The 26,099-nt window shown below is 40.0% G+C and overlaps 1 protein-coding gene across 1 annotated transcript in view; it reads left to right on the top strand.

Moving 5' to 3' along the window:
* The window catches only part of fbxl7 (F-box and leucine-rich repeat protein 7), a 36,752-nt gene extending 10,916 nt beyond the window's left edge, over positions 1-25,836 (top strand). The window contains exons 3-4 of the mRNA XM_060873831.1: positions 18,835-19,407; positions 24,334-25,836. Coding sequence (XP_060729814.1) covers positions 18,835-19,407; positions 24,334-25,070 — 1,310 coding nt within the window. The 3' untranslated portion in view covers positions 25,071-25,836. The remainder of the gene's footprint in view (positions 1-18,834; positions 19,408-24,333) is intronic.
* Positions 25,837-26,099: the final 263 nt, after the last annotated feature.

Genomic DNA, 26,099 nt, shown 5'->3' with positions numbered 1-26,099 from the left:
AGCACAAGCGCAGATACAGGTTAAGTTTGTATGCATTTCCAGCTGTGGGTTGGTTGCATGCTTCTCGAAAAGTGGCCAGATCTAGAGTTGTGTTGTGTTGTGATGTGTTGTGTTTCTCTCTGAGCTTCCTAATGGAAATCTGAGCTCCATGTCTGAAGCTTGCTGGAGAGGGGGAGTCAGGGTTGAACTGCAGTTCACTCAAACACACATAGTTGCATGCCGCAAGACATAGCAAGGGGTTTCAGACACACACACACACACACAAATGCATTGTAGTTTTCACAAGTATCTGTGCATATTATTTCATTGTTTTTAATTCAAGGACATGTTAATGCAAAGCAAAAAAATATATGTATGCCATATGTTGAAAAAGATGAGAACTTTTCCATCATGATATCTTTGCTTTCTTCCTCATGTCAGGTTTAATGCTACAGATTTATGGACAAAGCCTTTCATTTGCCTCTTTGGAGGTCGTTTTACCCAAACATCCTATAGTGTTATTGGAAGTTAGATGAGGATTTTAAAAGGCTTTTTCCAAACCCCTTGTTCCATTAAAAGAGCAAAAGTATTATTTGCCACACTGCAAGGATGATTCTGTTTATATGAAGAACTAGCCAGCTCCATGGAGCATAATCTCATTTTTGTGAGCTTTGGAGGTTACGCAATTCATGGTGTAATAGTTTTTGGAATAAGTCATGAACTTCCTGAAGAGGGGCACAGACCAAAATAAAGCAATACATTTCCTTTATGCATTCTTTTATGGTTTATTGCAGATTATTCTGCAATAAATGCACACTTTGTTTTTTTTAGCTTTTATGACCAGATTTCTGAGTTCTGTACATAAACAAAGATGTAGTTGCAAATTAGTTTAGGTGATAAAACTATGCAGAGAAAAAAAGGTTAAAGAAAAAAAATACACTGTATGTGTTGGGGATGTTATTTGGATTTATGTAAACCTGAAAGCAAAAGCATCATTAATGGCAGCTTCAAGAAATGAAGAAAAAAGCAAAACATTAAATTTAGGCATCTCTATTTGGCGTTGCGTAAGAATAGCTGTCCTTCAGATGTTCCTTATCTTGGAAAATTTTTAATCCAGGATTGCATGGATCCTTCTCATTGAGAGAATTTTGTCTGTCAAATGAATATAATATAACGTAAGTTTATCTACAACATAACCTACATTCCCCCCCTATACTTCAGCACACTTTACAGCAAGCAGCCATTTTAAGTGCTGCTGATGTATTTCTTCCAAAACATTTTTCTTTACGGACCACCCCCTTTTTTTTACCTGTGAACCAATCAGATTGCAAGTTGTGGGTCAAGCAAGAAATACAAACTTGGAGGTCTAAGTGCCGAGTGTTGTTTCTGAGTGAATTTGAGAAAGGTTGAAAAATACAAGCTTTTTACATTGTAGTGTAAAAAGGCTATACTTGAGATGCTAACTGGTATGTGACGTGATGTTCCTTATTAACTGTGGCATCATGCAGTCAAGCTGCACAATCGTTTAAATTCTTTCCTTTAAAGTTACAGTGAAGTCAAATAAACTCCTCGTCATCTCAGTGAGATTCACCAATCTTTCTTTCATCTGCACATGAAATCCAGAGAACAAGTTGAGATAGTTAACTAGATACTGATTTTTCTGAAAGGTATAGTCCCTAATGAACCCTGTGGCAACATATATGATGAAAAAAACAGTTGCTGTTCAAGCATTATGTAAATTATGGCTGGTACAATGCTTATTTATTTCCCCTTTTAAGCAGTCACAAACTACCGTAGGGGTGAGAAGGTCCTGAACACAACTATCAGACCATGATGGTCATAGTTTCCAAACCAATTCCCCGCCTCCTCTCCAGATGACCTGTGTACCCGATTAAACCCAAATGATGAACTTCAGTGTCCACCTTCTTTTCTCAGTCCTTAATTCTCTCTCTCTGCATAAAAGATTTAGCTTCATTTTCTTCTGCATATGGAAAACCTGGCCTAATCTCAGGCAGACTCTGAGCATGCCGGCTCTACTTCAATATTCTGTGGGTTCTGAAAAGGCCGAACTGGTTTTATATTATCTGGCCTCTGGAAAGTCAGGTCTGGGCAAATTTTTTTTGGCTCCACGTGCCATTTGTTTTGGAAAAGAATCACGGGTAAAGAGGTATGCAGCGCAATTCGATAGGCTTTGTGAGGTTCTGCCCAGAACACTGGCTCAACAGCATGTGCTGAATGGAACTCATATGTCTTCTGTTTGAAAACTCTGCATTGTGAACTCATCCGTGTCATGTTCAGAAAAAAGTTAGAGTCAGACGTCTGATCTCAAGACCTCGGCTTTGTAAGTTTTCAGAAAACAAGCACTGAGACAGAGAGAAGCTTAAAACCATAGTTAGGATGGTTAACTCTCCACCAAAACCCAGTAAGATTCATGCGTGTAGCTGGATGGTCTCTGTGCACCATCAAAGTCCAGAATTCATGATGCAGGTCCATGCAAACTGTACTGGATTGACCTGAGCAGGATCTGAAAATGATCCCCAAGCATGAAACCTAGCTGTACTCAAATTCCTGCTGATGTTTTCTTTTTATTTTTCTGTCTCCTGGGTCTTGTTTTCCAAGAGGTACAGTGTTTTACCAATTACAGTTGAGCCTTATGGTTTCTTGATAGAAGTATGACAGCTATTGCTCATACGAGGAGATTTCCTTTGCACGGCTACTCAGTCCGTTTTCCACGGGTGTTGAAAGCCGTCCAACTGCAGAAGGAAACCACCATATTTTCAAAGGGAAACATTCACATGTTCAAGTGTTGGTGTTCCAGCAACTTCTAACTATCGGCTTGCTTATCCAAACACTTTGGACTCTCTCCAGTGGTGTGGTTTCAGGTAAAAGCGGTCCTGTTCTAGCGCAACATGCTAACAAGTTGTTGATGCTTCCTGTAGGAAACAGGTGGAAGGAAGAGACCAATAAATTGCTACTGCAGGGGTGAGAAGATCCTGAACACCAACAGAGCGAATCACCTGTTAACATTAATGCTCTCTCAAGATAGATTGATGAGATTCACCAATGGGAAGTGTGCAGCATTGACAGCACACTAGTGGCCACTTTCAGCACAATGTGCAGTGACAACAAATGGACAACTATAATGCATTTTAGAAATTTCTTTCAAACAATATGCAGACTCTTGCTTGTTTTGCTAGTTAGCAGAATGAAGTCAGGTTTGAAAAGGAAACAGCAAAATATATACAGAGGTAAAAGAGGACTAACAGAAAATTCAATTCAATTTTATTGATAAAAAATGGACATTGTCTCAAAGCGGCTTTACAGAAAATATCGTTTTTATGTAAATCTATTTGCATTTATCCCTATTAATCCCTAATGATCAAGCCTGAGGTGATTGTGGCAAGGAAAAACTCCCTTAGATGGTATGAGGAAGAAACCTTGAGAGGAACCAGATGCAAAAAAGATATTAGCCAAAATGTATAGCCAAAGATGACATATTTATCTCGCCTTCATGCTAGCTCTGTTGGGAGATTAGCAAAGAAAAACTACACGTCTCACCAGAGAAAAAATGGTATTTAAAAGTTTCTGAAATGTGAACCAATTAAAGTTACGAATGTGGAACTGAAGAAACATCGGATCAAACGTGATACAGGATTGGTCCAAGGAATCATTCAAGCCAATTTTTGTTGTTTGTCACTTGTCTCTTGTTGCTATGCTGCACACATTCATAGAGACAAAAATGAAGTCTCTTGTGGATTTGTTGCGTGCTAGTGTGAAAGTAGAGCTAGGAGTTTTACATAATATGGACTTAAGAAGTCCAAAGCTACATACTGCCTGAATTGTTGGTGTATTAGTGCAAGCCAACTGTGTTTCCATAATGATGTTTCAAACGAGAAAGATGCCTAGAGAATTATAATTAAATTTTGTTTTATAGACAATAAGTCCATAAAGAAGATGCATCGAAACAGCAAGAATCTCAAAGCCAGATTTAGCGAGGAAGCAACATTTGCTTTCTGTGTGAAACTTGGGAAGCATGGTACAATGAGTACATTATAAAGTACATATTATTCCTGGAACATTTAGGAACAAGACTCAGTGGAATTTTGGAACACAGCAATTTATAGATATATTTTTTTTATTTGTTTGTCATTTTTATTGAGCTATTTAGTGTGGTTTCTCTGGCACTTTGTCTGCTCTATTCAGAATGGAGAGATATTTTCCTTCTGAGAACGAGAGCTGAAGTCTGTCATTGTGCATTGTGCTGTGGAAAAGTACTTTCTGTGCACTTTTACATCATGTGAGCGAGTGTGAGAATCTAAATCCTGAAAAATAATTCAACACAGTGACTCATTCAGTCCTATTTAAAAAATGTATTGGATGAATATTAAATCATTGAACCGCTGACACACCTAATATACTGTGACGCATTGTAAAAAAAATTTGAGAATCCATATTATATAACCGCTTAAGGAAAAAGAGGCCCAGTTAGGTCACATCAGACTGGGTGTTGGACCTAGTGGGGACAAAGAAATGGCTTCCCAGCATGCACTTCTTCTGGAATGACCTGGACATGTGCCATCCGTCCATTCAGCCTAAAGCTGGGCTCTTGAGAGATTTTATCAGACCTGTAAAGACTCTGAGGCTCAGGAGCTTTTGAGGTTGGAAAGTGTATTAGCTGTGTGGTCAGGATTCGGTCCTTGGTGTGGTTGGAGATTGACTTTTCCGTAATTTATTGACAGAATGATTTAGCATTTTATACTACAAAAGTGGACACTACAAGCAGTGAAGTGACTTTTAAAGGGGAAATAGTTTTGTTTGGAATACTGCTCCATTAGGATTGCATTTACATAACTTGTTTTGGTATATAACGCTGTTCCATCTCATGTTTTATGAAATAAAGCCAAATAAAAGTGTTCATATTTGCACGACTGAGTTTGCAATAGATCCTGTTACCATAGATGTAGAATTGTTCCTATTGGTGACCTTTTAGCGGCTTGTCATTTTGGTTTGTCGCTAGGCACGAGGAGAACATGCAAACTCCACACACACAAGGTGGAGGCGGGAATCGAACCTCCAACCCTGGAGGTGTGAGGCAACGTGCTAACCACTAAGCCACCGTGCCCCCCACATTGCTACCTAAGAATGCAATTTTTTTTATTTAAAAAAATCTCAAAACTAGGAAAGTTGTTGGTTATGTTATATATATAACATTTATATAATATTTAACACATATATTTGGTATCAAAATCTGACAACAAAAAAAGCAGATTGCCAGTAAGTAGACAAATAGATAGCTAAAGTTGTTATGGTAACAAGCTTACACACAAATGTCTAATCTGCCTTCTAGAGTGAACTCTTTAATACAGCCTGTTGTGTTTTAGTTGTGAAATTCCATATTTGCTTTAATATTTGGGTCGTTCTCCTCTTCCACTATGATAAACATCCTAGTTTTAAAGCATTTCCTGAGACGTTCACAAGCTTCTCTTCAGTTCAGAATTCTTACTGCTGCTGTCATCTCTACTCACTTCATCAATACAGACGAACGATCCAGTTTCACTGGCAGCGGCACATGTCCATGTTCTGCAGACGTGGTGGTTTGCTTTGGAGGCTGAGCGGTTCTTTCTTTTCCGTCCATACTTTCCGCTTTCCATCACTCTGGTAATGGTTAATCTTAATCTCAGCTGTAAGACTTTGTTCAAGACCTGGGCCAGATTTTAGATGTGACACCCCACATGAGCTCTGCCCTTTAGCAGTTTACTGGATCTTACGTATGGATTCCCAATAAAATGTGGCAGAACTTCCAAAAAATAACTTCTTGCCTGTATCTGGGTGTAAATTGGGTAATAACACATGAAATGCCCCTTAAATCAAAGTGAGTGTTTCAGAGATTTCATATCTCTATATCTCAGTACACTCTGATTAGACACTGATACATTGGTATATTTGGGAAAAAATACACAAAATGGTTAGCATGGTGATCTAATGGTTAGCACATTTGCCACACATCTCCAGGGTTCTGGGGGTTTGATTCCCGTCTCCTCCCTGTGTTTGGAATTTGCATGTTCTCCTTGTGCTTTGAAGGTTTCCTCCGGCTTCTCCGGTTTCTTGCCTCAGTTCAAAGAAATTTGCTTTAAGCTGATCTCTAAATTGTCCATAGTGTGATTGTGCCCTCGGATGGATTGGTACCCTATCCAAGGTGTTCACCAGCCTTGTACCCCAAAGTCCACTGGATAGACTTCAGGTTCCCTGTGACCCTATGTAGGATAAGCACTACAAAAACTGGACGGCTGGACGGCTCCAGACATATATTTTCATCTGTGCTACACTACAAAATCAAATTCTGACCCTTAATCCACTTGGGGACTAATTTTGGGGACTAACTGTTTTAACAAGTGTTTTGTTTGACTATAAGCTAAACTGTTTTACATAGCGAGAATAGCTGGGGTAGTTTTACGAAGTGTTTCATTTCTTTAATTGCTTGTTTCTCACTCATTATAGGATGTACAGATTTATTTCCAAAACCACTTGAGATGAAAGATTTGGAAGAGTGAAGAAAAAGTGACCTATTGACTAACTGCTAGCATAAGAACATCACTGCTAGATCCTGGACACTGTTTTATATGTTATAAAGAGAGCATATGGTTAGATTACCTCCCAATGATACGTTGAGTTCCCATATCCAACAAAATCACTGGCCTTGAACATATTAGCTTGTGGTAAACCCTCTTGAGGTTATGCCGGTGTATTTTCTGTTTGGTACATCTACACCACATCCTGGGGAGTGTTTAGGATTTGTTCACCAGTTTTCTTTTGTTCTTTGATTGAAATTATTCTTCCGTCATTCGTATTCTGTGGTCTTTTGTGTGCTTCTGTGGTCTTTGCTGAAATGAATGATTTCACCATTGCATTCCTACTTCTTAAGAATGCACCATTTTGCTGCCATTTACACTTTTTAGGGTCTCATGTTGACAGATGACAGCAGCAGACTTTAACAGCAAAATGCCAGAAAATGCCACATCTGGAGCCGACCGGAGATATTTTGTTCCCGTTCTTGCGCATGGAGTAACGATGCAGGAACACACAGCTGGTGAATGAAGCAAGTGACCACACAAGTGTCCACTTACATCACCTTGGTCTCTTGAATATTCTGATGAATTCAAACAGGCAAGGTTGATGCAGCTGGATTTTGTAAGAGTCCTTATGACTGTCGTAGGATGTTATATGAAATGATTTCAAACAACAAATCTGATCCAAGTATAACTAGTAGTCAGGGGAAAGATCAGGGGTGAAAACATGCAGTAGAACTTTCACAAATCTTGTGAAAATGTGAATGTAGAGACTGTAAAATTTCCCCATTGATTTCCCCTTTGGTTTATCTTTCTTTGGTGGAAACCATTTGTGTTGTTTCTTTGCATTGCTAATAAATTGCATACATGATGCTAACCATATACCCATCTAATGTTAGCTAACTTAATCATAGAAACTTACAGCTTTTTTTTACTTGGAGATACGAAGGCAAGGCCATTGTGGGAAATTTTCAAGCAGGAAAACTAGGTCAAGATGACAGCACCTTTCAAATCGCTTGCTCTGTGCAATCAGTGGTCGGGGCTTTCACAAGGTGTTGAGTAATACACCTACAAAACCGTATTCTGGATCGTTATATATTTCATGGCTCAACTGCAATTGTTTTGGTGTATATATTATTTGTGGTGATAACTTCAATCAGCATGCTATGCAAAATGTATAAAGGTTGGCGCAGCACAAGGACGTACTTGGACCATTTGAAGGTTCTTCAAAAGTGTATATAGAGTTCCATCAGAATATAACTCCCAGAACACTTGGACACTCCTGTGGTCAACATGAGTGCCTTTTGTGTCTGGTTTCCTGTATGGTAAAACAGAGAGGAAAGAACAGGAAGTTGGTGGGCAGCTTGTTCCATTGTGCCCAAACGGATCCTATGACGTAGTCGTTTTCCTCGAGGAGGCCACCTCTCCCTGTGCTGCATCACAAGCTGCTCGTTAACTTTGATGCAAGATTGTTTTGTGCAGATGTGACATAAAACGCAGCTGGGAGTCACTTTATCACGATCTCCAGTGATCACTGAAATGACAGCTAAATATTGGCCACCAAGGGATAGCTAGTGGGTGGGCTTTATATGGAATTCAGTGAAACTATAGAAGAAGTAGGCTGTGGGTGCTCCAGTGAAGGGGGCTTAGCGTGTAACTTGTAGCTCTAAACCATGTTGAATTTGATAAGATGACCTGAGAGCTCTCACTTTTTGGCGTTATACTCTAATGTTGTCCAGGTTTGTAGATTGTTGTGCTGATGTAAGCAAGGTTTAAAAGATGTGGTTGGCTTGAAACAAAAAAATTCCCACGCACATGTCTAGTGGAGAACAGTTACGAACTTTGTATGATGTAGGTGGGCCTGAATAGTCAGTCAGAGCCAGAACAAAGGCCATGCCCATTTCAGACATAAATTTAAATATTTGTAGCACTGAACAAATCCAGATCTAATCTCAGTGCGTAACACTGCTCCAGTAATCACCTCTTGTGAATACCAAGAGTGGCTTGAACATCAACATCCTGGATGTTTTCCTTATTAGACACTTGTCGAGAGACTTGATGGTATTGTTGCAGAGGTGGAATGAATATTAAAACCACATGAGCTTCATGCTTTTTTTAATCTGATTTCGATTTTCTTAATTTTCTTAACGTGTTCAGTTAAATGGAGTGCACAGAGGCTCAGACCGGGACACTCTGAGCGATCAGGCTTCAGACTGTTTCTCCAGATCCGTTCTGCTTTACACATTATGAGCAAGGCTCCCCTGAACCCTGAGAGAGGTGGGGGGATATAGAGGGGGCAAAGCAGGCTGGATAGGGACATGGAAACCCCTTTCTTTGCCTCCTTTACTGTGGCAAAGCCCCACTTTATGGACCAGATGTTTGAATATTTCCTTTATGATGTTCTTGATTTAATAAAACGAATCCTGGTCTCGAAGGAATGAGTCATTGAACAGTCAGGGGGAACACTGACATTTATAGTGACACCACTGTTAAAGCTATTTTTTTTTGCCATAATTAGCTGGAACACGGAAACTTCAAGGATTAGGCAGGGGAGGGAATTCTGACCTTTGAGTATGCTGTAACGATCTAATGCAGTTAGAAAATAAAATGAACAAACGAGTGCTTGCTTTTCTATACCCTGTTGATGGTGAATCAACTCAACTTTGTATTCTGTCATAAAATGTTTATTTTTTTTGGACCAGAAATGATACTCTAGCTAAAAATATGCACACACTTTAAGTTAGCAGAACTTTTCCATAACATCTAGTCAAAGCACTGGTAATTAAAGTAAAAAAAATATGTGAATGGTAAAAATGAAATGTTTTTAACAACAGGACAATGTGTTTAGTCAAGTTTACAATCCTTAGTGTTTGTCACTTGCTAGAAACTGATAATTGGTAACTAGCTTAGCTTGTTAGAAAGCACTATTGGAAAGATTTAATCAAAATCTGGGTAACTCATGAACTAGCCATAATATTTTAAATTCAAATACAAAGTTGAAAAAAAGCAGAATAGAATCAAAAGTGGCCTTTCTCATGTGCTAGTTAGTGATAATTAACTATTTTGTCTATCCTAACCTGTTCAGAGAGCTAATGATAGTCACAGGCTATAAGTTAGTTAGCATGACTTTTTTATAACATCAGCTAGTCATACTACTGATAAATAAAGTAAGGAAAAAAGTTTGTTAAAAATGTAATGTTTAAAGAACAGAGAAGTCAGAGAAGTAGTGCTAGTCAAAAATGCTGTGTTTATTACTTGCTAGCATCAACAATTGTAATATAGCTTAGCTTGCTAGAAGAGCTAATGTTTAAAGATAACCTTAAATCAAATATCTTGTTAGCTCATGTCCATGATTAGTTGTTCCTGTTTGACCAGAAATTACACTGTAGCTAAAGTTTACTGTTAGCTACAGTGTAGGTAAGCTTGTTTTATATAATATGAACTATCCACCATACAATGAATAGAAAAAAGAGGGAAGTACATGTTTAAAGTTCAGAATTGGTGATTGTAACTTGCTAGTTCTTTGCTTGTCAGAATGTTGGCTAATTAAAGACAAATTTAACAACTTTTTTCCAATTTTAGGTTCCTTCTGTTTACCCAGAAACGATACTGATGCTAATAATGATCGAACGCATGAGTTAGCGTGACTTTTCCACAATATGAACTAACCACACTAGGATTTATTTACTGTTAGAAGTTGCAGTGTTATATTCCGAAACTATTCCTTCTTTTTTTTACTTGAAGAACAATCTAAGCTACTGTGCCTGCAAGGATTTACTGCAGTGTTACCAGAGAATATAACGAGTTCTTGATTTGTTTTGATGCATTCCCCTGTGTGATGATTGACTTTTAAATTTTCAAGTGCTTAACAAAGCCTGTAATAAACACATCTGACATGGCGAGCGTTTGTTCGGCTGGCGTTGTCGGCGCAGAGATGTCTGTGAGCAATTTTTCCATGTGGGCTCATCGACGGCTGGTCGATCGCAGCTGCTCCCAAACGCATTAGCGCAAACTGCTGCACAGCTCGAAAACTTTCGCATGAGCAGCACTGAAGGTATTTTAATCAAAGCAAGATGCACGGTGAAACTGCACAGGGAAAAACAGTGCAGGACTAGCGTGTTTATCAGCCCCGAGCAGGTCTGTCAACAGCTCCATATGCTGCCCCCATGCAAAACTTTCACCTTGGAGTCGGTGGATTTTGGGTCAGCTTTACTTCCCCTGCACAGTAGCGTTTGGATCCTGCTGAATTCTTCAATGGCTCTGCAACAGGACGTTGGGATGGAGTTCATCAGAAAGCAGGGGTCTTGTGCTTTGGCCCCTAGCAGTGAAATGTGACAAGACTTCAGGTCTCGGAGGGAGATCGGGTTACTGTCTGCTGCCGGAGGTCAGAGCCAGGGTCAGAACCGCAGAGTGTCTTCATGACATCGCATCCTGCTTATTTAAATTGAGGGAAAGAGGGATGATAAATAACAGAGCACTTTCACAAGAGTTCACTGATGTGTAGAGAAGCAGATTTTTGTCTTTCCTCAAAATTGGTCATGTGACATTATCATTAGCCTTTAGTTTATCCCACTTTGAGATTAATATAATGTTGAGTCAGTTTACTAGTTGCTACTTGCTACCTGCCTACAATATAATTTATAATGTTTGCTTAATTCCTTGCAAACTATGCCACTGATTTAGATTACACATTACAATAGATAATGTAGGTAAATTTGCTAGAAAATGTGTCTACAATGTGAAATAGACAATATAACATTCGATACAAAGTTAATTAGCCTGCTAGAAAACATAGGTATTAATTTAGATTACACTATATAACATATCTTAAGTAAGCTTGCTAGCAAACTTGGCTACTGGTGTTAAACAGATATTAAAATCATTTAGGTAACATTACCCATTTTGCTAGAAAATGAGGTACTATTTTAGATTGTAATAGATTATTAGCTTGTTGTTAGCTAGAAGGTTTGCTAGAAAATGTAGGTACTGGTGTTAATCACATAATAAGACAATTAATTTAACATAAAAAGCTGCTTACAAGCTTCTCTAAAATTAATTAAACAATAAGTAGGTTATAGAAAAATGTCTAGCTAGCCTGGAAAGAAGTTACTGCAGGAGCAGTTAAGAAGCTGACTAGCTTTGCTAATGTTGCTAAACTGTTGCTAAAACCTGTGCTGTATGCTAGGTGGTAGATTAACATGAAAAAATCCAAATGAAGAACAGCTAGTGCAGACATCAAGAATCTTGCAATTAACTATGGTGGTAGCCAGAATGCAAGCAAACGTAGGTACTGGTGTTAAAATTGCTTAGCTTGTTAGAGAACTTGGTTACTGGGTTTATACACAAATAATTTAGCAAAGTTTAGCTAGCTTGTTTACTTTTCAGCTACCGCTGGGGACATTTTAGCTAAATTTTTGCTAAAAAATTGTGACCCTCTGATGCTGTATCAGAGAAAAATAAACAAGATGGGGGAATGTGTGCGTGTATGGGTGTTTGTGTGTTTGACCTCTATTTCACCTGCAATTCAAGCATTCAGAAGTTGGCTGAAAACATAGAGACTTACTCTGGGCTCCAGTCGTCTCACTTGTGTCTTTCAAAAGAGAGATTTTCTGCTCAGATTGTGTCTAAGAGTCCGAATTAAAGATAAGCGCTGATGTGCGTTTTTCAGACCAATTATCCCTGAAACTCTCCTGAGATGAAACTACTTAAAATGTCTTGTGTTTTCCTCTTTTCTCTAGTAGATGATGAATCTGTGTTACATCAATGTTGTTAGCAGGAGACTATTCGGGAACTGGACACTTTATCGGCGTAGCTGCTGGAGGTGCTCAGCCTGTCAAATGAAAAAGGCTAATCTGCTAAATGGCATTCCATACATTCCCTCCTTCCATGTGAAGAAGTCTTTGGGTTTAATCACTTATCTTAATGACAGTTTAGCTGGAAAGAGTTACTCTGATATCCACTGGTTCATACTAGGTCTGTACCGATGTTCAGCTAGACCATATTCAGTCATGAAATTAAGGTGACCAAGAACAAACAATGACCAAAGACACACAATGACCAAGGACACATAATTAACAAAGACGAGCAATTGCCAAGGGCACAGACATGACCAAGGACACAAAATAATCAAGTATGCACAATGACCAAGAGCACACAATGACCAAGGACACACAATAACTAAGAACACACAGTGACTAAGGACACACAATGACCAAAAACATACAAAGAGCAAGGACACACAATCAACAATGACACAAAATGACCAAGAACAGACAACAACCAAAGACAAGCAATGACCAAGGACACACAATAATCAAGAATGCACAATGACCAAGGACACACAATAACCAAAAAAATACACTGAGCAAGGACAGGCAATAAAAAAAATCATACAATGAGCAATTACACATAATGACTAAAGACAAACAATAACAAAGAACAAAAAGACTAAGGATACACAATGAACAAAAACACACAATGATGAACTAATTAATCTTAAAGATATCCAGTAGAAGTAGGTCATATTCGGTAAATTAAACTGTGTAATGATTCAGAGAACTGATTTTTTTAAGTCCTGGATCATCTTAATCCCAAAGAACGTATGGGAGAGTGTATTAAAGAGGATAATGATGGACTGTGTGGTAAATCTTATAACACCCCAGAATCCTTCTCTGTTATATGAGATGGGAAATCCCCTGGCATAAACGCTTAAATGTCACTTAAAGTTTATATTGCAGTACTTCTGAATTCTTGAATCTGATTGGAGCTTCATATTAACCACCACTTTGGAGTGCGACATGAGAAAGACATTCAATGGTCAACATGAACACAACCAAACAGGAGCAAACTCCATATTTTGGAAAAAGAGTTAATGATGAGGTGGTAGCTAGGGTTGCCACCCGTCCCGTGAAATACAGAATCGTCCCGTATTTACAGGCAAAATGACGCGTCCCGTATCAAATCAATACGGGACGTGATTTGTCCCTTATTTTACATAGGTCCACATTATACAGCATCCCATGCAAATCACCCCACCCGCATTGTGTGGAGACGCGTCCTATTCTGCCCCTGATCGGGTAATACTCGTTGCCATCGTTGGTTTGATTGGTTTGTTTTAGGGTTACAGGCCATGAATCACGGCCAATCAGAGTCAGAGGAGGGCGGGACGCCGCCTCGCCGGTTCTTTTGACAGAGTCAGAGTGACAGAAAATTAGGAGTTAGGAGTGAGCTCTTGATCACTTTTAACTTTGAGCAGTCCTGTTCAGAGTTTTACTGTAGCTGTTTGAAAGACAAACAGCTTCTCAGTGCTGCACGGAGTGACAAGAAGTACACTTATAAAAGAAAGTAGGCCTGACATGCTCCAATACTGCACACTACTACTTCTGGTCCGCTGATATTCACTGATACACTGATATACATCCACTGATGTTATTATGTTCATGATGTTCATGGAAGATCTTTTGCAAGTTTGAAAGTTATAATTACTAAGTTATGGATCTGTTAATTTAATAATAAGTTAATAAAAGATGGTTCACATCTCACAAGTTCCTCCAAAAGCTTATTTTTTGTGTTCTCAGTCACACTTTGTTGGCGTATATTTATTATTGTCATAGCTGTGTATTCAATATGACCACTTAAGTTGTGATAGTGAGAGACTGAGTGCATCTGTTCACACTGATTTCAATAGCAGATATCTTATTATAATGTCCATTGGTATCAATCTTAATATTTTTATGAATACGTGTTTTAAGTTATGATATACCACCACTGGCACGCCATCGGGACTGTGGTCATCGTGGCCCCGAGGGGTGTGGCCCCCGCTGCGGCAGGCGTCCCTTATTTTTCTGTATTGAAGGTGGCAACCCTAGTGGTAGCACAAGATAGACAAGTGCACATAAGTGTACAGTATGTCTTATAATTCTAGTTTCAAAGTTTTAATTTCCCCGCAGTGCTGGTATTGTGTTGTGAGCCAGAGAGCAAAGAGGTCGATCCAGTGAGCCAAGCCAGAATGACATCACACAGGATTTTGCATGAGCTATGTCGAGCTGGGAATGTGAAACTTCATTTGTGCATGACAGATTAAGTGTGCTGCTACAAAAACGCAGCTTATCGTAGGTTTACGCCTCTGAGAGGATTGAGTGATGAGAGGTTTTTAAGAAGAAAAAAAAAACGCTTCCTTTCTCCACCCTGCAGTAGATTGGAAATCACATGGAAGGGTTAACGTTCAGGCGGAATGGGATCCAAAGACTGGTGGTGTGTCTGAATTCTTCATCATACCTGTCTGGAATACTAATTTATAGCCCATAATGCACTGCAGACAGGCTTAGAGGAGGACGATAAAACCAGAGGCTTAATGAGAAGTCTTTAAGCTGGAGTACTCTTTTTTTGGTAGTTGTGGTTGTTAGAGTTAGTTTAGAATCCAGTTGTGATCTCAGAAGATAAATTGAAAAGTAGTTATTTTATGGCTATTTTTTGAGACTAGAGCTAAACTTGAGCACAATGAGAAAGTGATTTGATGTTGAATTGACTCAAGTACAAGAAGTCAAAGATTTGTGTTTTGGGTTGCAGCATGTTTTATTTTGTAGGAGCTTATAAATTGAGCCAAAGGACAAAGCTGTCGATATGTAATCAGATTATGTACACAGAGGAACAAAATAAACCCAGGATTAAACTCAGGAAAAGGTATAAAGTAGATATTTGTATTTAATTATGCATGGACTTAAATGTTTGTAATTTCTACAAGAAACTGGTAAAGGTTTGCAAATCATTTTCCACCACCGTATTTTTTATGAGGATGTTTTCAGCCCTGCGTGCCACCATTGCTTGCTTTCTGATTCGTTTACTTGTTACAAATGTTTTGAAAGCACCATTAATCTTCTCAGTTATTAGCTTTGTTCTTTAAAGCCCAGAGGCTTCCAGTTTTCTTTGTCAGCTGAAACCCTTCAGCCTGCATTATTTATCTTAATTAGTCCAAGAGACATTACGTAGGCTAACATTAAGTGGAACTATTGCAATGAATGGATTTGTTTCATTGCAGTTTGTGACTAATTTTTATGACAATTTTCATTTTAATGTGATTTAGACTTCTTGCACATCTTATGACTGCTTCAGTGGCATCACAAATACCTGTTTCAGAAAACCTTCATTAATCATAAAAAATACTGTTTCTTTTTGAAAAAAAAAAAACTAAATAAAAGGAAAGCTTCTATTGAATACACAAATTAGAAATTAGCCGCTCCACCAAGCATACACAATGGAGTTACATGACCTGTATTTGGGACACATTGAAGATGTGGTGCAATAACACTTCTGTCACAAACTCAGATTTTCCACCATTCCATGTCATTCAGCTTCTCCTAAAAAAACAAAAACAAAAAAAACCCAGTTAAGATGTCTTTGAGTACTATCAATATGCTCAAACAGCATTAAATGAGGCTCTTGTATGAGACATGGTGCTCATTTCCTGTATCGAGCTCTCTGTAGGAAACGAGTTAACAGCTCAGAACTCTTTGTGTGTAAAAGGTCATTAGGGGCCCGTCAGTAGCCTTGTGGACGTTTGAACCAATGAAATGGGATTAGCAGAATCTTAATTAACAGATTCATCTTTATTCTTGTCAGAATTTATTCAACAAAGTGAATTAAGGTCATCCCTTAGTGAGAACCCCAACATAGTGTGTTTTGTTTTTGCCCTGAAAGGGGTTCCAGGCAACAAACAATATATTCACCATAATGTTACGCTTTGATTCTCCAGCCTCGCTTTGTTTTTAACTTGTTATTGTTCCCAAGATGCCAGGGTGGACTAGCATGCTGAAAATAAAGGCGCCTGCACGCTCCCTTGGGGTCAAAAAACCTCGCAGTAATTGCTTTTCAGGAGTTGCTTTAGAAGCTGCGGCCTGGTCGAGCTTATAGTAAAAGTTGGATTGTAGCGTGTGAGGCTGAAGTAACGGCCTCCACATCCACTCTCCTTCAGCATCAGCGGTGGTGAAAGTTTACGATTCAGTTGTCAGTATTCACATCAGCATGTCGTCCCACACACTGGATACAATACACACCTCTTTGAATTGCAGCGCTGTGCTTCCTTACACCCAAAACTATAGGTTATGTCTGTTCCCTTTAACATTTCTAAAGCTGTGTGGTTTTGGCTGCTGCCTTTTTGACAGGCACCATAATGCACTTGTATATCTGTATTTAACATTTCTGGTCATGTTCTGGCTTTTACATTTTGACTTCACATGCTTGTTTCTTATCTCTGGTCCCCTTTAAAATGTATTAAACAGTCTACCGGAGTGGGATTGCCTAGCGTGACTGCTGTTTTTATAGCGATGTGGTTTCCATATGGGGACGCTCGGTGGCACTGAACTGAAAAACCCAGCCACCAACATGCTAGCATGCCACATGATGGGAAACACTACTTACTGGGACAAAACAAGCTTCCTCTCTAAATCTGAATGCTTTCCGCTTTTATTATAATAACTGTTGGGGATAAAAAACATCTGCCGCAGAAAACAATATTGTGGCTATGTGCATGGAAATAGCAGTTTAGCTTTCTGAGATCCAGCTGAAGTACTGTATAAGTCAAAAGTCTGACTTAAATAAATGTTTTATTTAATTAATAAGCCATTAATTAGCCATTACCTCATTTAAAAGTATTTTGTCCAGATTTGTTATGTTTAGCTGTTCAAAGATAAAATATATCTGAGTATCCTATTCTATTAGCACACCACTTGCTTAATTTATTTAAAGTTGTTGTCATACTTTTAGTACCATGTCAACACTGCATTTCTTATCTATTAAACATGAATGTTTTATGTATAAAACTTGCTGGCGACTCCTTCCAGATAATAATCTAGTTTAAGATGTAGAATTTGAACATTACAACGTCGGTATGGCCAGATGAGGAGACGTGAATGGTGTGGACAGGGTTGGCAGGCTCATGAAACATAGCGCCAGTCTTTGTAGATTAACGTCGGCATGTATGGCTTCCGTAATAGCCCACGGTGAACTGGTGGCATTTCCTGAAACTATTAGTACACGACAAAGACCAGCAAGTAAGTGGCGAGGACAGCTCGTAGATTTACTGAGGAAATGACTCAAGAAGACAAGAGCCAACTTTGGCTTGAATAATTTCAACAACTTGTCTCTTGTACATAATGGATTTCAGAGAGGTGAAAGTCCTGATCCTGCTCTTTTACTCCATCTCAATGGTATTTAGGCCTTTTGTTTTGGGGAGTAACTGGATGTTGAGGAGCCTGACAGACTGAGGAAAGAAGATGTTACACAAAAGCATCAGATGCTCCAGTACCTTCTGCCAGATGGCAAAGGAGTAAGATTTCTGTAAGAGATGCGGAAAAGGTCATCCACAATGCTGTTAGCCATACTACAAACACCACCTTACGGCCGAAGTGTCTGTGGTGAATGTGTTTGATGAAGTAGAAAGAGGCAAGGATGATATTCTCATTATCCAAACCATGCTTTTCCGGTCTGACCTGTTCAATAAAGTTCTCTAAAGTACATGTAGAAACAGCTTCTAAAACAGAAGGGCCAGACAGCCCTTGAGGAAACATTTGTACCTTATGTAGGGGAAATGCTTTGAAGTAAATGGGCACTCGTGAGTCATGAGGTTAGTAAATTGGTGTTACACAATGTGCACATGAAACAAACGTTTTTGTTGGAACTATTGATATAGAATAGTATGTACATTTCTTATTTTTAGGTGGAGTTTTCCCCTGATTTTTCTCCTTAAAATAGTCATGGTCAATTCCCACCTATCTCTCACCCATCACATGACAGCTACCTTTCAGGGAGAATGAAGGCTATCATGTGCTTCTTTCACATCAAACCATCCACATTTGGGGCAAGTAGTGTTTGATTACAGCCAAGTTTGGTGCAGGTGTCATTTTTTTCTCTCTAGGATGAGAACTGTTGTCTAGTCTTTACAACTGTTTTAATGTCTATAATGAAAAGACAAAGTACCTGGTCATTGTAAATAGGGGAGGGGTTGTTAAGTCTGGAATTTATCTTTGATATCTTCCAAGTAATCAGGTTGCTTTGCCTTTATAAGTATGTGAGGTACCATGGTTCTTGCTGTCCTTAAGTTTCCCTTTGAGCTGTATCATGCAGCTTTGTGATCATCCATGGCTTTGCTTAGCCGTATGAGATGATAGTCATGGAGACCATCACTTGATGATATAAGTGTGTTCATGCAAGTAGCTCTCTTAGGGATCATAATACATCGTATCCGCCTTTACTCCCTGTTAATCTCTTCCCCTTCATTTTTCTCTCTCCTCAGACTCGGACGTGAGTATGCGCACTTTGAGCACGCCCAGTCCTGCTCTCATCCTTCCTCGCTCTTCACCTGCCTTCTTCAATGGCTCCTCTTTGTCTTTTGCTCCTGAGACTGTTGGTCTCACTTACCCTCAGCGTGGCATGTGCCAATCCAAAGACCACCATCAGGGGGCACCTATCGACATGCTGCCTGACCATGCCTTTCTGCAGATCTTCGCCCACCTGCCCACCAACCAGCTCTGCCGTTGTGCCCGTGTATGCAGACGATGGTATAACCTGGCATGGGACCCCCGGCTCTGGAGGACAGTGCGTCTGACTGGCGATGTGGCACATGTGGACCGGGCGTTGCGAGTTCTTACGCGTCGTCTATGTCAGGATACACCAAATGTATGTTTAACTGTGGAGATGGTGGTGTTGAATGGCTGTCGCAGACTTACAGACCGTGGCCTTTACACAGTAGCACAGTGCTGCCCCGAGCTGCGGCGCCTCGATCTGGCCGGCTGCTACAACGTGTCCAATGAAGCTGTGTTCGAGGTGGTCTCACGATGCCCAAATCTGGAGCACCTGGATGTCTCAGGTAATTATTTCATTATTTTTTTTTTTTTGTGCTTTTTTGTCTTAGATTATTGTCCGATTATGTTGTCCTTGTATTACCTATGAAGTAAGTTCCCCCGGTCTTGAAATGAAAATAAACTGCTAGGTCCTTCTCTTCCCCAACGTTCGCCATTGTGTCTGCTTGTAGGAGTGAATGAATCCATCAAACACACATCACACACACTCATGGGACTCATTTAATGTCTCTATAGTCCTTGATGTCTTTCTGTGGCAAGAAATTACATGTTCTAAGAGTTTGGGGATTTACAGATGTCTTTGAGTGAAAACCTAGAGGAAAGTTACTTACACAAAAAAAAGCAGGGCATGTGGATAATCAGCTTCCCACAGAGACAGAACAAAACAACCAAAAAAATGTCTGCTTTAGCTGTCTAGGATGATAGAAGGCTGTGTTTATATGCTTGATCCTCACATAAATCTTTGTAATTAAATAGAATAACATTTATTAATAAATTGTTTTCAAGTTCCTTTTAACTCAGTTTGAAATTCCTTGAAGCTGATAAGGCAGGAATGCAGCATATAAAATCAGTAATATTTTACAAACTTACTGACCTTTACCAACCCTGTATGTATGTGTGCTTACTCGACTGTCTGTGTGAGTCACCCAAACACAGAGAGACCCAAACACAGTCAGGCCTAAACACTGACTGAATAACGGTAATCATAACACATCCTCAGCATCACCACTAGACCCTTCATACAGGTTTGTCTTTTGGGCCAAACTGGGCCAAATATAGTACATGTCAAATACTATCTAGCCCAAATATAGCCTGAGTCAAATACTAATTGGGCCAAATTTAGTCTGTTAAATTATACCTGGTTTAAAGGTAGTCCATGTCATATAACTAACTAGTTCAAACAGAGCCTGAGTTAATTACTAGCTTGGCTGAATATAGTCCATGTCAAATCCTACCTGAGCCAAATATAGCCTGAGTCAAATGGTATCTGGGCTAAATATAATCCGAGTCAAGTACAGTACAACCAGGCCCAAATGTAGTCCATGTCAAATATTACTTTGGCCAAATGTAGTCTATATCACATACTACCTGGCCCAAATATAGTCAGAGAAAATACTACCTGTACTACCTGGGTCTAATTATGGCCTGACTCAAATGATACCTGGCCTAATTATGGCCTGACTCAAATGATACCTGGCCTAATTATGGCCTGACTCAAATGATACCTGGCCTAATTATGGCCTGACTCAAATGATACCTGGCCTAATTATGGCCTGACTCAAATGCTACCTGGCCTAATTATGGCCTGACTCAAATGCTACCTGGCCTAATTATGGCCTGACTCAAATGCTACCTGGCCTAATTATGGCCTGACTCAAATGCTACCTGGCCTAATTATGGCCTGACTCAAATGCTACCTGGCCTAATTATGGCCTGACTCAAATGCTACCTGGCCTAATTATGGCCTGACTCAAATGCTACCTGGCCTAATTATGGCCTGACTCAAATGATACCTGGCCTAATTATGGCCTGACTCAAATGCTACCTGGCCTAATTATGGCCTGACTCAAATGATACCTGGCCTAATTATGGCCTGACTCAAATGATACCTGGCCTAATTATGGCCTGACTCAAATGATACCTGGCCTAATTATGGCCTGACTCAAATGCTACCTGGCCTAATTATGGCCTGACTCAAATGATACCTGGCCTAATTATGGCCTGACTCAAATGATACCTGGCCTAATTATGGCCTGACTCAAATGCTACCTGGCCTAATTATGGCCTGACTCAAATGCTACCTGGCCTAATTATGGCCTGACTCAAATGATACCTGGCCTAATTATGGCCTGACTCAAATGCTACCTGGCCTAATTATGGCCTGACTCAAATGATACCTGGCCTAATTATGGCCTGACTCAAATGCTACCTGGCCTAATTATGGCCTGACTCAAATGCTACCTGGCCTAATTATGGCCTGACTCAAATGCTACCTGGCCTAATTATGGCCTGACTCAAATGCTACCTGGCCTAATTATGGCCTGACTCAAATGCTACCTGGCCTAATTATGGCCTGACTCAAATGCTACCTGGCCTAATTATGGCCTGACTCAAATGCTACCTGGCCTAATTATGGCCTGACTCAAATGCTACCTGGCCTAATTATGGCCTGACTCAAATGCTACCTGGCCTAATTATGGCCTGACTCAAATGCTACCTGGCCTAATTATGGCCTGACTCAAATGCTACCTGGCCTAATTATGGCCTGACTCAAATGCTACCTGGCCTAATTATGGCCTGACTCAAATGCTACCTGGCCTAATTATGGCCTGACTCAAATGCTACCTGGCCTAATTATGGCCTGACTCAAATGCTACCTGGCCTAATTATGGCCTGACTCAAATGCTACCTGGCCTAATTATGGCCTGACTCAAATGATACCTGGCCTAATTATGGCCTGACTCAAATGATACCTGGCCTAATTATGGCCTGACTCAAATGATACCTGGCCTAATTATGGCCTGACTCAAATGCTACCTGGCCTAATTATGGCCTGACTCAAATGATACCTGGCCTAATTATGGCCTGACTCAAATGCTACCTGGCCTAATTATGGCCTGACTCAAATGCTACCTGGCCTAATTATGGCCTGACTCAAATGCTACCTGGCCTAATTATGGCCTGACTCAAATGATACCTGGCCTAATTATGGCCTGACTCAAATGCTACCTGGCCTAATTATGGCCTGACTCAAATGCTACCTGGCCTAATTATGGCCTGACTCAAATGCTACCTGGCCTAATTATGGCCTGACTCAAATGCTACCTGGCCTAATTATGGCCTGACTCAAATGCTACCTGGACCAAACACAGCAAGATTAAAATATAATGTGGACCACATACAGAACATATCAAAAACGGGTTCACATATAACCCAAGTCAAGCACTTTCCACAGCTTTACTGTCTCTAGCATATAATGAACACTAAACAAAATTTAGCTTGACCTAAACACATCCTGACCAAACGCTGCTTCACCCAAACAGAATCTGGTTACACATGCAAAATAGGTTACACACAGCCAAAAAGAATCTGCTCCAAACAAATCAGTTTTTCTGCTCCATTTCCTGCTCATCATGTACGACAGCTGCAGGCGTCCTTCTTACTGATAGATTATTCTGAAATATCCGTGACTTCCTCTTGGACCTGGGAAATATATTAATAGCTCTTTCCGTCCGGCATGCTCTATTCTCCGAGAGGAAAATAAGCCCATGCACGACTGTGACCTCTGACCTCAAGGTGCTTTGGGATGGTCTGCTCTGCTCATTAAGTGAAATGACTAATTTAAAATTTCTCACATGAATGATTTTGTGATGAAGAGATATTAAATCCAGCTTGACTTGCTTCCGTTCTTTTTTATTGGCTGCAGTATTCAGCAGAACAACTGTCAGCTTTATCTTTTCTTATTTATTATATTTTGTTACAGTCATGGTTCGGGTAAATCCCCCAGGCCATCCATCTTTCATTTGCAGACTTGCAACAATATCCAATGACTCTAAAGATGGAGTTATAATCTTTGTACAGTCAGAAATTTAGAAAATCTTCTTCCTCCTCCTCCTCCTCCTCCTCTGTCAAACCCTTTCCTGGTGTTTTATTTCAGACTTCCTGCACTTCCTGTTGGAGTGCGAGGATCAAGTGGCGTCATTTCCACTAGTTATGTTCTCCCTGAGAACAAACACGGCACAGCGCCCTCTATTGAATAACACCATGTCTGCATTTTAACCCTCTTCCACCATGTGCCCTTCACCCCCTCATCCCAACCTACAAAACTCCTTTCAGATGTTTCTCTTCTCCAACTCAAACTCTTCTTTAAGGCCGTTTTTTTAAACACAGGGTTAACCCTTGTTGGGATTTGCATAATCCACCCCTGATGAACTTTTTTACTCAGACAGATTTCATATGGTGCATTAAAACTGAAACGATGCAGAGGTGGCCGCTGTCTCAGAACGCATGTATTACATTATGGCTTTCCAACAATAGCCTTCGGTGATTTGTGTCCGCAATGAAAGACTCAAGTTGAAACATCTGGAATATTCCGACCTGATTATGAAAGTTAATTCAACCTTGAATGAACCCAGATTGCAGAAGAGGTGGGATCTATGGTTTCATTCCTAACAAACCTCGTCTGACACAAAAAGTCTGTGAGCAGGGTGAAGTTTTCCTTTCAGTTGCTTCAATAAGCCGTTACGGTGACTATACAAATCATAGATCACAAATGACACCCTGTTCTCAATACGTGTAACAGTTATTTGCTGTAGTTAGAAGTTTTTGGTTGAAGTGCTTTCGATGCTTATCATATTATTTAAACTCGTAGAATATTTAGATTTGATAAATATAACAATTTATCAATGAATGATACATTTACTATAATGTACTGATTCAGTAAAAGGTACACAATCTTTAGACCAAATACCAGTTATGTTCAGCTATGATATACTAATTTGCTAATTGTTTGCCATCATGTCTCTGTATATTGTACCATGTGGAGTCTGAAGGATAGACGTGTGTGCTTTGTTAGCGCAAAGATAATAACAGTAGTCATAGTCCCTTAGGCAACATGTAGGCAACAATAAACTGGAATTTATAACCAGAGAGGAAACTGCATGAGACTTGACAATGAAACACAGACACAGCAGGGAATACATAAACAAACGAACTGAGAGCTAAACACAGAACAGGTGCACACATTCAAGTAACAAATTACTGACAAGACAGAAGCAGAGAGTGAACAAAGGAACTTATAGAACAGCCACGCTGTACACCCAGAGGGGAAATTCTTCAACTTCTTCCTGTCTAATTCATTTCTTACCAACTATGTTCATGTGCTCACAATTAATTTGTTAATCAAGATTCCTAATGATCTTTTCTCTGTGCAGGATGTTCGAAGGTGACGTGCATCAGTCTGACACGTGAAGCGTCCATCAAACTCTCTCCTCTTCATGGCCAACAGATCTCTATCCGCTACCTGGACATGAGCGATTGCTTTGCTCTGGAGGACGAGGGTCTGCACATCATCGCGGCTCACTGCACACAGCTCTCGCACCTGTACCTGCGCCGCTGTGTGCGCCTGACCGACGAGGGTCTGCGTTTCCTCGTCATCTACTGCCCGGCAGTGCGTGAGCTGAGCGTTAGTGACTGCCGCTTCATCAGTGACTTCGGGCTGCGCGAAATCGCCAAGCTGGAGGGTCACCTGCGCTACCTGAGCATAGCACACTGCGTCCGCATCACTGACGTCGGAATACGCTATATCGCAAAGTACTGCTCCAGGCTACGTTACCTGAACGCCCGAGGCTGCGAGGGCCTCACGGACCATGGCATCGAGCATCTGGCCAAGAGCTGTCCCAAGCTTAAGAGCCTGGACATCGGGAAGTGCCCGCTGGTGTCGGACGCCGGGCTGGAAGTACTCGCGCTCAACTGCTTCAATCTGAAGCGCCTGAGCCTGAAGGCATGCGAGAGCATCACGGGCCGTGGGCTACAGGTAGTGGCGGCCAACTGTTTTGACCTGCAGCTTCTCAACGTGCAGGACTGTGACGTGTCGCTCGACGCGCTGCGTTTTGTCAAGCGCCACTGCAAGCGCTGCATCATCGAACACACCAACCCCGCCTTCTTCTAAATGCTACAAGAAACAGTTTTTTTTATTTTTTTTAAATTTTTTTATGAAATGTCCATTCGGCTGCAGCTATGATGACAATCTCATTTACATCATGCTAACAAGCTCTTTCTATTCAGTTAGCAATTCTAGCACTTTGGGGTTCCAGGAGGTAAGGTCTGTATACACTAAGACGACATATTTGCATCTAAATGCCAAAGATTGATCTGATCATCTTGATTACTGTCACTACAGATCACTTGATTTAATATAAATTGAAATATCTTAATGTATGCAGACCTTAAGTCTGATTTTGACAGTTTGATTTTTTTTTTTACACTTTCAACGCATTTTAGAATATGGCTGTTTTTTATGTTTGAATTTTTTTTTTTAAACAAGGACTCGTTTTTTTATGCGTTTAACCCATATTTATGCTTGGTTTGTATTTTCTCATACCTTCATCCCCCTACATTTTACGTTAATTATATTACAGAGATCATGTACAGAAGATCATGTTTGTTTGTTTGTTTTTTTTTATTTTGGAAAAGGGAATGAATTTTCAAGCAAATAACGTCATACTTTCATACTTGATGTCATTCATCAAGCAAACACACCGTTCACACACATTAGGGCTGAAAAAACGAATCAAAACATTTGATCAGTTGCTTCATGACATCTCAGTACGACTACGATGAACTTCATCACAGCGCCATTTTCACCACATAAAAAGGTGCAAACACAATAGTGATAATAAAGATATCAAAGCCATATTAAAAACTAAATAAAACAATCATGTTTCCTTGTGTCTTTTATGTCTCTATTTTCCATATACATCCATATCCATAAATGTTTGGACTTTGACAAAGTTTTTGTTACTTTTAGCTAAACAGGAGATGATAAATAATTTTTAATGGTTTTAATTATTGATCATTTGCACTTTGACGTCCACATCAGCAAAGTGCAAACGTACACAGCGCCCCCTAGCGGCAGATTCCGCTACATACATACAGTTTCTCTTTTTATATTTATATTTTTCTTGCTGTGTGTAACTAT

Source organism: Tachysurus vachellii, chromosome 1 (assembly GCF_030014155.1).
Source record: "Tachysurus vachellii isolate PV-2020 chromosome 1, HZAU_Pvac_v1, whole genome shotgun sequence".
NCBI classification, from domain to species: Eukaryota; Metazoa; Chordata; class Actinopteri; order Siluriformes; family Bagridae; genus Tachysurus; species Tachysurus vachellii.
This window is presented reverse-complemented; position numbering and strand designations above follow the sequence as displayed.